The 11978-nt window shown below is 45.9% G+C and overlaps 1 protein-coding gene across 1 annotated transcript in view; it reads right to left on the bottom strand.

Annotated features, from left to right (window-relative positions):
• Window positions 1–7612: 7612 nt before the first annotated feature.
• C1H1orf94 (chromosome 1 C1orf94 homolog) overlaps window positions 7613–11978 on the bottom strand; it is a 35818-nt gene continuing 31452 nt past the window's right edge. The window contains exon 7 of the mRNA XM_036835747.1: window positions 7613–7688. Coding sequence (XP_036691642.1) covers window positions 7613–7688 — 76 coding nt within the window. The remainder of the gene's footprint in view (window positions 7689–11978) is intronic.

Here is an 11978-nt window from a genome sequence, read left to right as displayed (position 1 = left end):
CAGAACCAGTCTCACTGTGCCTTCTTAGAATATCAACACCAGTAGTCTGATGCTTCCTCCTTAAAGGTCTGGGCTCCTACCCCCATGGAGCACCTTTTCTGGGCCCAGAGACACCAACACCAATAAAACAGTTCCTGTTCCCCAGATCCTTGTGTCTGAGCTTCAGCTCCTCAAGGCTCCTCCTCCAGGCCTCTACATTTTAATAATTCCACCCTCTTCTGTTTGGATGGTAGCTGCATTTTGCAGTTGCTACTTCTGTGTTACCCTTGGAATTCTTTTTTTTTTCCCTTTCAGTTTTTCAATATAGATTTAACAATGATTTATTTATATTAAATTATTTCTGTTAAAGTAAGTAATGTGGTTCTGTCTCCTCCTGACTGAGAATGGGAACTTGGCCCCTTTCATTTGACAGAAAGATGCAATCCCCCCAAAGTAGATAGGCCACTCTTGCATTCTCTAGGCCTATTTCTCTCCCTGTAAAGTGAAGCGAGTGGTAAATATGTTTCATGGATGAGATTGACCCCACTAAGCCAATTTTTTCCTTTTCTTTCAGTAGCAGCTGGGCACTATGGTTGCGGAAGGAAAACCTTCCTTGTTGAAAAGCTTTTCTTTATAGGCAGCTCTGTGAGGGCAGAGAATAAGATTGTCCAGCTATGTAACTCAGGACTTAATCCAATGCCTGGTGCAAGAGAGGCATTCAGTAAGTGTCTACTAATTGATGAATAAATGGAAAGATGGATGGGTGGATGGATGAGGAATGATGAATGGATGGATGGATAAATGGATTGGTAGATGGAAGGATGATGTTAGCGAATCTCGAGAACGTCTAGTAGTAGAAAGAAGAAGGTCTTCTTGAAGGAATGGTGTTATTTCATTTTTGAGCATGTCACATAGGATTAGGTTTGGTTATGTGTGAAAGAAACCCAAAATAACAGTAGCTTTTCAAAGGCGTTTGCTTTCCTCTCATGTCAACAAAGTCCAGGGACAGGAACTCCGGGGCTGGCCTGCCACCACCATGGTCATCAGAGGCTCAGCTTTCTCTCTTGTTGCTCCACCAACTTCATAATGTAGCTCCGATCTCCAGAAATCACACATAACACTTCTGCCTACATCCCATCTGGCCAGAACTAGGTAGACTATTCTGGGTGGTCACATGCCAATCTGAAAACGGGAGTTCTATTACAAGGGGGGGGGAAAGGGAGAAATGTATATTTGATGCCAACTGGAAATCCCTGTCATAGTGAGGAATGAACAACACAGAACTGAAGGAGGGAGCCTTGGAGGAGAATTTGAAGTCCAGGAGGAGTTGCTCCAGAGGACACTCCTTTTCTGTAGGGCTACTTCCCCTCCTAGTCCTCAGCCCCGGCCTCCCACTTCTTCTTCCACCATGGCCTAATGCTGGAAAATGACCTAGAGGTCTTAGTTGCCTGAAAACTTAATAGTCGTTAACCACGTGACGTGTGTTTCAACAAAGTTCATTCACTCTGGGCCGTGTTACTGGAAACAGGGAAGTGGGAGGAAAAAGGGGTAAGAATATTGATTTTGAGTCACTTACCCCCGACCTTAAATAAGTTACTTAATCGCCCTGAACCTTAGTTTCTGCACGTGTAATAAATATATATACATCACAGGGTTATTATGAATGTCATTATTTTTTTTAACATCTTTATTGGAGTATAACTGCTTTACAATGGTGTGTTAGTTTCTGCTTTATAAGAAAGTTAATCAGCTATACGTATACATATATCCCCATAACTCCTCCCTCTTGCGTCTCCCTCCCACCCTCCCTATCCCACTCCACTAAGTGGTCACAAAGCACTGAGCTGATCTCCCTGTGCTATGTGGCTGCTTCCCATTAGCTATCTATTTTACATTTGGTAGTATATATAAGTCCATGCCACTCTCTCACTTCGTCCCAGCTTACCCTTCCCCCTCCCTGTGTCCTCAAGTCCATTCTCTACTTTTGCGTCTTTATTCCTGTCCTGCCCCTACATTAGGTAATAAAGGTGATGTTCACAGCATGGTGCCTGTTCCAGCATAAGTGCTCAATGACTAGTAGCTGTTTTTATTTTATTAAGTATTTCTGGGACCCAAAATTTTGCTACTCCTCAGTTTGGTCGCTTAAACCACGCATAGACTATCATTAGTTTTAAGATTTGCAAATAAAGTATGTTCTGAGGAAAGAGACTGGGGGTGGGGAGTGGGACTTGAAAACATATCAGATGAGAATAAGCTTCAGAGTCCAGGGAAGTTAAAAGAGCAGACGTCATTCATCTGACAGTCTGAACTGGGGCGGGTGTCCTGCTCTCATATATCCCCTTAATAGACTCCTCACCTTTCGTAGTAACTGTGAGTTAATGTCTCAGCATAAAGTGCAGGCACTATGTCTGTCTTGCTCATTACTGTATCTCTAAGAATAAGTTCCAGTGTGAGTGTGCTGAATGGAGGGGAGAGTTGGTTGGAAGGAACACAGAGAAGAGATGGGGATTTTCAATCCCTTCCCAGACTTCAAGATCCCAGTTCTGAGTCCCAGTGCCCACCACTCTCTATCTGTTTCTGGAATTCTCTGAAAGGTGAACAGAGTCAGGAAGTGCAATGTGTTGGAAAGATTTTGGGCTTTAGCTCCAGCCCTCCCCTAAGTTTCCTCCTAAGGAATTTCTTAGGGGGAAAAATTCATAGAGGCTTCTGAGAGTCTGATTCTTAGACATCCCGGGACAGGGGCTTGGAAAGTGAGCTCCAGCTGTGTCTGAATGCAGCTCAGTACAGTTCAACAAACATTTTTGACTCCCACTATGTGCCAGGCACCATACTAGATGGTGATCTGCATGCCCTTTCTCATTTTGAAAACGAATGCTTATTTTTATTAAAGTAATACACACACATTTTATAAGCCAAATAGTGCTATTCACAATAGCCAAAACATGGAAACAACCTAAATGTCCATCCACAGGTGAATGGATAAAGAAGATGTGGTACATATATACAATGGAATAGTACTCAGCCATAAAAAAGAATGAAATAAAGCCATTTGCAGCAAAATAGATGTAACTAGAGATTATCATACTAAGTGCAGTAAGTCAGAAAGAGAAAGACAAATACCATATGATATCACTCGTGTGGAATCTAAAGTATGGCACAAATGAACCTGTCTGCAAAACGGAAACAGACTCACAGACACAGAGATCAGGCTTGTGGTTGCCAAGGGGGAGGCAGGTCGGGGAGGGAAGTTTGGGATTAGCAGATGCAAACTTATAAAGGATGGATAAATGACAAGGTCCTACTGTACAGCACAGGGAACTATATTCAATATCCCATGATAAACCATAATGAAAAAGAAAGTTAAAAAAAAGAATGTCTATATGTGTATAACTGAGTCACTTTGCTGTACAGCAGAGATTGGCACAATGCTGTAAATCAACTATACTTCAAAAAAAAAAAAAAGCCAAATAGTGCTAAAAGAGTCATAAACAGGGCAGCGAACCCCACACCTCCATCCCTCACAAACCAATCTTGCTTCTCATAGATAACTCTTTCAACTTTCTTGGCCCTTTAACTCTGGGATTAACCTCCAGAATTCCAGATAATTATGGGAATTCTGCTATCTCTCAAATCATCCATTTGGGATATCACCTACTGATTTTCTATTATGATAAAAGGATTTTAGCTCTATTCATACCCCTTTCTTCACCTCCATCCTCCCACTATAGTTATCACACTAATTTTGGTTAAAATCCATATTTGGGCTTTTTACTACTATGATCACATATTGTTCATTGCCAAGTTAATAACAATTGTTTCATTTCTTATTTGAATTTATAGCTAAATCTTCCCTCCCCCACCAACCACTATAAAACAATTCTCAACACAGTTTTCCACACAGTCAACTCTGTCAGAATAATCTATCATTTTCTTTTTCTTTAGCCGCTCCCCGCCCCCTGCCCCCAGACACCTCCTATCTGAGGTCTCCAACTTCCTGCTCTATTCTGGACTGGTGGTGGTAGTGGCTTTTCCGGCTTTGCTTCATGGTTCTTGAGCTAAGATCTTTTTTCATCACCCCAAGAGTTTCCTCGGCCTCCCCCCAACTGATGATACCTATTTTCTATATTCCATGTCTTCTGTCTTTGTTTATCCGCTTGTCTTCGTGGGGCACAGAGCTTCCTGACAAAGGTGCAAGGAGGCAAATTTTTTGAGACTCTGCACATCTGAAAACATCTTCATTCTACCTTCACAGATAAGAGTTTAGTTTTCGAATTTTCCATTAAAAGCCATTTCCACTCAAAGCTGTGACAGCTTTGTCCCAGGATCTCCTAGGTTCCAGTGTTACTGTTGAGAAATCTAATGCCATTCTCATTCATGAACATTTGTATCTGAGTGGGATTTTCTGAAAACCTTAGAATCTTGCCTTTATCCCTGATACGCTGTAATTTCATAATGATATGCCTTGATGGAGATCTTTTTCATTCATTTCTCTGAGCACGGGTCTGGACCACTCAATCTGGGGAATTTTCTTATGTTTTTCTATTGATACTTCCCTCCCCTCTCTTTTCACTGTTCTGCCTAGAACTCCTATTAGCCAGATATTTGGTCTCCTGGACTGAGCTTCTCATTTTCTTACCTTTTATCTCCTATAATCCATCCCTGTGTCTTTTAAAAATTCTCCTTTCCAGAAGATCGCTTTGATGTTAGCTTCCAACCCTTTCCACTGAAAAAATTAAATCAGCTATCACTGTTTTAATTTCAAAAGCACTTTTCTGTTCTGATTTTTAAAAATAATCATAAGGCATATTGTCTTATTTTTAAAATAGAGTAAGGCTTCTCTTAGCTCCCTGAGAATGTTATGCTCTCTCTTTTTAGTTCTTTTTTTACCTTTGTTTTCTGTTTTTGTCTTTTGGCCACGCTGAGGGGCTTGCAGGATCTCAGTTCCCTGGCCAGGGACTGAACCCAGGCCACAGCAGTGAAAGCCCAGAATCCTAATCATTAGGCCACCAGCGAACTTCCTTACCTTTGTTTTGATCTGTGCCTTTCTTGTTGGAGATTGTCCATTTTCATTAAACATTAAGTCTTTAAAAGTTGATTGGAAGCTCTTTGTGAAAGGGCATAATCGTAGGGTAATTTTCATTGGTACCTCCAAGTGCCTTTGGGGCATTTCATTTTCTTCAGGGAACCCTCCAAATTCCTGCCTCTTGTGTAAAGTCTAGCTGCTGGCCTTGGGTGTGGATGTGTATTTCACTTAATGCCCATTTTCCATCAGTACCCTCATCTCCACAATCCTTATACATGGTCTGTATGTTTCTCCAGAGAAAGTACCTCCTATCTCCTATAGAACTGCCTGTGGCCCCTGGCTCTGTGGGGCCAGGATAGGAGATACTTCTTATAACAGCCCCTTGTTTTCATCTCTCTTCAGCCCCATCTTCCCTCCTCAGCATCCAGCACCCCCTGAGGACTTCAGGCTCTGCAGGGGAAAATGGTTTGCTTCTTGTTGATTGGCAGACATTTCAACGTGATCTTCCCCTCCTCTGCTAAGGCATTACCATTCCTCCACCACACTTCTGCCCTTTTATATAGCAGATGAAATTGCTGGCTTCTCCTAATTTCATTGAGAATGGAGTTCGTATAGATGTTTTTACTCTCCTTCTTACTTGGGGGTAAATTTCAAGAGAAAAGGGGCAGAAACATCTTCACCATCTTGAAACCACAAGTGTACATGAAGTATACATTAAGCCTCTATTAAGACTACATTATCCTTTAATCCTCAGAACTATTAACATTACCATTAGTAGAACTGAGGTTCAGAGAGGTTAAATTCTCTGCCCAACATCAGAGTTGGAAAGCGGCTAAGAACCCTTGTCTGGACAAGGGCAACTCCCTTGTTCTCTCCTGCCCCCAAGCACTCTGAGATCCAGAGAGGGTGGTAAACTATGGCCCAGCCTGGGTTAATACCTAGAGGTACAACGTGAGGAAGTCCTTTGGGGAACAAAAGAGCTCCTGCATTGGTGAGAACTTCTAACCAGTGTCTCTCAGTCAGTGGAGAGTCTAGACTGTTAACCAAGGATATCAACAAGAAACACGATGTGCTAAAAGTGGGGTGAGCCTTGGGGAAAGGGGCTGAAGAACTCAGGGGGAAATCTTAGACTTAGACCATGGAGAAAGGAGAAGGCATAAGTCCTAAGAGAACTTGGGAGAGAAATTGGTTTCCAGGGACCCAGGAAGAAAGGCCAATTGTGTCACACTGTGAAGGCAAGAGAAATGCTCTTGTAAGCCCTGAACTTAAGCTCATTCCAAGACACTGGTGACTTACAGAGCCCTAGCCTCTCACTGCAATCAGGATTGGGCTCCTAACGTTCCCCAGACCTAGCCCTCACTGGCCTCAGCCAGGGTGGGCCCGAGCTTTCATGTGAGTAACAGGACTGGTAATACGGCAACTTAGAACTGACAATGTTGGTCCATGTGTATGTGCATGGCTCATTTTTTAGACCCAAGAGGAGGTCCTTACATTAAACCTCTGTTTAATTTCATCTTATGATGGTTTGCCAGAGGATAGCACATGAGTTTCATTTCATAGACTGTCCCTGATCAGTGATGGCTGCCTGGACCACCACAGGGAGAATGATTCTGTGACTTTGTCCAGGCTCAGGGGATCAACTGCTTAATGATGCCTGCCATGGGTGTCGAATAGGAGAATTACGGTATATGTGTATCACTGACTCAGGCCATCTCCTCTTCCCAGATTTGTGTCCTCCATTAATGTGATCAAGATGCTCTCAATGTCCTCATTAAAGTCACTGTTAAAAGCTGATTGAGAATGATCCAGGGACAGTGCCATTGGGGGGCAGTTCTGAGATTGACCTCTAGCTTGGCATGGATCTACAATGACTGGCTATAGTCTATCACATTCAGGATTATTTTTAGAATTGATTTTCAGGCCACTTTTTCCCATCTCATGTCCAAGAGAGACTTTTTCTGTAACCGCCACCTGGATAGGGCAGGGCAGGATGCACTTCTTTTACATCAATTCCAGAGATGCATAAACTGGGCTATTGAGAAGTGAGTGGATCACAGAAGAGGAGAGGTAAGCCCTCAAGTGTATAATCCCTGGGATCCCTTATTTGCAGAGCAGCCCTTGGAGGACTGTAGCCCGTGGTGTCTCTTCATGTCCTCAGTAAACCTGGAGCCTCATGGGGGAAAAAGGAGCAGTGAAGATCACGCGGAACATTACAGAAAGTAACAGGCACACTCCATTTCAAGCAGCTCATACTTTTATCAGAAAATACAAACTTTCTAAATTAAGTGTCTTACGTCTATTTTACCAACAACAACAAAAGCAAAAATCACTCATGTTAGCTAAACACAGATGCATATGTGGATGAGCAAGTGAGTATGAATCCGAGGGGGGTGTGTGCAGTCTGTGCTGTGTGTGAGGGCGGGCTGTGTGTGTGTGTGTGTGTGTGAGTGTTGGTCCATGGATGCGTCTGGCCTTGCTGTTTTCTGTCTGTGACCCGGTCGGAACCTTGGCTTTCCAAACTTCATACCAAGCTGTTGCAGAATCCAGAATTCCAGAGCCCTTAGCCCTGCTCCAAGGGCTAAGGTAGGAGGAGGGAGATGAGAAGGAGATCTAAAAATTTATGCCATTCCCACTAGAGGAAAAATAGGGGCTGTTCATCAGGGGCCCACCGGATGTCGAGCCGAACCTGGAGGAGAAAGAAAATGACGTTGTGATAGAATTCCTGATGTCGGCAGAGATATTAGGGAAAGTAGTATATTAATTTTGGGGCTGTCAAAGACTGGGAAGATCATGACAGGCTTGGAAGCTGAAAGCTTTAGCAATAATGTAAAAAGTTTTGGCTCTGGGAAAATCAAATATTGAAATGATACAATTGGAAGACAATAAAGAGTTTCTTCTGCCACTTCCTTAGGTCAGGAAGGCCCTGGCAGCCTGTAGGGGCTCTTTCCACCCAGCCTATGCTCTCTCCATATCCAAGACCAAAGACTAGGGAGCCTCTCTGGATCTAAGCACCTTACCTGTGGGCCTGTAGCCCCTCTACCTGCCTTAGAGGACCCTGTGTGTCCCTCAGAAAATTCCACAACATCAGAGAACTCATAGCCACGTCCTAGGGTGAGATCTCAGAGTCCGGACAATCCCAGGGTTCCTGATCCCCTTCTCAGCACCAAGCTAGATCAGACCCTCCATTTCACACCAATCTGGCAAGTAAGCACTGAGGCATCCCTGACTGCCTGGAACTCTGCTAGACCCTCAGGGAAGGAAGTGCCGAGAAGATTTGAGCATCACCCTCCGAGAGCAGAAAAACACACCCTTCTGCTTTTTCTCCCTGGCACACTGCTAATTCATACTTCAAAAGAGAGTTCAAAAGCCATCTCCTCTGTGAAGCCTTCCCCAACCTCTCCAGATGGAATCATTTACTCACACTTGGGATCCTACTGCAATTTTCTTTCCCCATCTGCTAGGATACTTTGAATGAATGGAACAGAGCTCAAGACAAATTGCGGCAGAGCAAATGGCTAGATATAGTCTAATCCAGGGATTCTCAGTCACTTTTCAGCTGGGCCGAAGCATATTACAGAAGATGCTCACGTTCGAGGCGCCCTCCCATGAATTGGTGAAACAAAAAAAGGGGGGGAGGGGGAGAAGCGATGGGAACAAACCAGTGCATTAATTTGTAATCCCTCAGCTGGTACGTGTATCTGTTGCTCACTGTGAGCAGTCACGGACAAGCGAGGCTTTGGGTTGTTTGATCCCTTCTCACAAAAATAAACTTCATGAGAGCAGGGACACTGTTCGGACTGTTCACCATCTGACACTCAGCACTCAGGCCAGGACCTGGCACCAGGTAGGTGCCCAATAAGCCATTAATGTCAGTGGTAACCCCACCTCTTTTTCTCTTTTTCAAAAATCATATTGGAAAAGAAACGATTAAAAGTGATGTTATTATAAGGACACTCTGAATTCTACTCTGATTTATAAAATAAAGGCTGTAACCCATACTCGAGTATTTAATAATTACCGGTAACAAATTACTCATGACACACACCTTGTATCTGATTGCCACACCCCACACATCTGAGCCCTTCATGATGAGAAATTCTGATCAGATCAACTGCCAAGGGCATGGTCTAGACAGGATGTAAACTAGAGGGCCAGGAAGAGAGGTAATCCATGTGGACTATAGTTATCCAGGAATGCTTCCTGGAGGAAGAGGAGGGGCTTAAACTGCCTCATGAGCATGGTGAACAGTCCTGGTTTGCCTGGGACAGTTTCTACGCTGTCCAGTGATAACTCCAGTGTAATTATCATTTGTGTTCTTTTTAACTCTCAGACTTATTGTTCTTTGGAAGGTACATGGTATTGTTATCCTGCCCTGATGGATGTATGCAAATGGACTTGGCAGAGGGCAGGAAGGGCTCCCCTCCTCCTTCCCTGAGAACACGGAGGCTACCTACTCCTTCCTCTCCCACCTCATACAGTTTAGTCTCTTGGTTCCTGACCCAGAGGAAGCACTGAGGCCCCTGGTCTCCCAGACTAAAAACTCTCCACCTATGCCCTTGTACCCCTCCCCGACCCAGGCAGCCTCTCCTGGACCTTGTTGCATCCAGCACAGCTGGTAAACCTCAACACCACCCCTGTGCCCAGTGTTCTCTACATTCCAACCTACAGTGCCCAGGTTTTCTTGCCATACTGTCATCCCTCCCTCTCTTCTCCTGGCTCCCTGATTCCACACTCTCCTGCTTTTCCTCCCACCCTTTAGATCCTTTGCTGGTGCCTCCCCATCTCCCCAACCCCTCTACATGTTGGAGATCCAGGGCTCAGTCCTTGGGCCTCCTCTCTTCTCTATGTACCTGTGCTCCCAGGCGATCTCATCCCATCCCATGCCTTTAGATATCATCTATATGCTAATGACTCCCAAATTTATATTATCAGCCACCACTTCTCCCCTGAGCCCCAGACTCAGATATCCACCTGCCTATCAACTGCGCCACTCAAGTGTCTAACGGGCATCTCAGATTTCACATATGCAAAACCAAACTCCTGATCAACAGATCCTCGCTCTCATCATCTGGACCCTGGTATTCTGGCATTGCCAATCATCTGGACACTCCAGTCAAAAACCTAGGAATCACGCTTGACTCCCCTCTTTTCCTCATTCCACATCCAACCATCATCAATTCCCATCAACTCTACCAAGAAAACAAATGTTCCACATCTTTTCTCTTACCTCCTTCCCATGGTCACTGCCCTAGTCTACGCCACCAGCACCTCTTGCTTGGATAGCTAAAAAGGCTCCCATCCTGGTCCCCTCCATCAGCTCTTACCCGTCAGCCCACTCTTCATATGTCGGTCAACACCATCTTCCTTACACGGAGAGTTAGAACATTCACGGCCTCCCGCTGTTCTTCCTTCCCTCGCCTCCCAGGCCCTCTCTAGTCCGGCCCTGCCACCTCTCCGATTTCAATTCTGCCCACTCTCTCTCCTCCACTCACTGTGCTCCAGCTACATTTCCCACCGCGGGGCCACTGCACTTTCGATTCTTTCTGCCCAGAGCGCTCATCACCCATATATACACGTGGTTCATTCTCTCGTTTATTCAGATCTCGGCTCAAGAGAGGTCCCTTATTCCCTCCCCGCTTGCACCTGACATGTATGATGCGTATTTACTTCCGTATTGTCTAGTTCTCCTCCTGGAATGACGGAAGTAAACACTTTGTCTTGTTCACTCCAGTAACCAGTGCCTAGAACAGTGCCGGGCACACAGAAGATGCAACAAACATTTTTTTGAATGAACGAATCATCCCTTTGGGGGACACGGGCCTGCACTCCTCGCCTCGTTTTTCCGACCTCACTTTGCTGGTCTTTCCACCCTCTCAGGCCGCCATTGCACCCTCTCAGGCCGCCATTGCACCCATCACTCTCCTCCTTCGCGCACGGTGTCCCCAGCTGGCTGCAGGCTCTCTCCCACTTCTGAGGCTGCTCCTTCCTCAGTCTCCTGCTCACTCCCTTCCCCCTCCTGCCCCTCTGAAGACAGCCGGAGACCAGGTCCCAGCCCTCGGCTCACACTGCTCCCAATCAGTGCTTCCCCGACCGCTGACTGCTGAGAACTTGGGACCACGCGGCCTTCGAAGGACAGCAGGTTCTGGCTTCTGCAGTTACTCCCTCTTCCCTCGAGCCCAGAGTCACAGCGTGGAAGGGGGACGTCTGCTGGCCTGCAGGTACGCTGTCTTCCCTCTGCAGTCTCATCTACTCTCACCTCCGGGGAGGTGAGAACCTCTCTTACGGACCCTGCAGTCACCTCCAGACTATGCCCTCTCTTCCCTCCTGTTTCTCTCCCCTCCGGCCCATCAATTCACGCCAATGTTCACAAATCTGCATGGGATCCCCAGGCCTACCAGTCAGAGCCTTTAATAATCCAACCCAGTCTCCCTTTTCCTATTTTCCACCTTGTTCAGGGATAAATCTAATACCTCAGCCAGATGCCTTTATTCCGCAGGCCTCAAGCCCACCACGCACCGTCCCACCTGAGGGCCCTGTTCCCCCAGTCGCTGCTCGCTGGACCCTCCCCATCCTGCAGCTCTCATTGTCCACCCAGCAGGGATCCTCCCTCCGTCCTCGGGACACTTGGATGGTCTTCACTTTGTCATGGCATTAACATCGTTGTGCCCCCTCTCATCCACTCTCATCTCTGAAGGGAGGAACCATGTCCTATTCATGGACGGTGCCCCACAGGTTAAATTCACCGTAACTATGTGAACTGACACAGCGCTTTCCAGGCTGCATTGGCGGAACACACCATGATATGCTCTACAAGAAGAGGGAAAAAAGGAGAGGAAGGAGGGAGGGAGGGAGGGAGGAAAGAAGGGAGGGAGGAAGGGAGGGGTGGAGGGAGGGAGGGAAGGAAAGAAGGGAGGGAGGGAAGGAAAGAAGGGAAGGAGGGAAGGAAAGAAGGGAGGGAGGGAAGGAAAGAAAGAAG

This window comes from Balaenoptera musculus, chromosome 1 (genome assembly GCF_009873245.2).
Source record: "Balaenoptera musculus isolate JJ_BM4_2016_0621 chromosome 1, mBalMus1.pri.v3, whole genome shotgun sequence".
Classification (NCBI taxonomy): Eukaryota; Metazoa; Chordata; class Mammalia; order Artiodactyla; family Balaenopteridae; genus Balaenoptera; species Balaenoptera musculus.
This window is presented reverse-complemented; position numbering and strand designations above follow the sequence as displayed.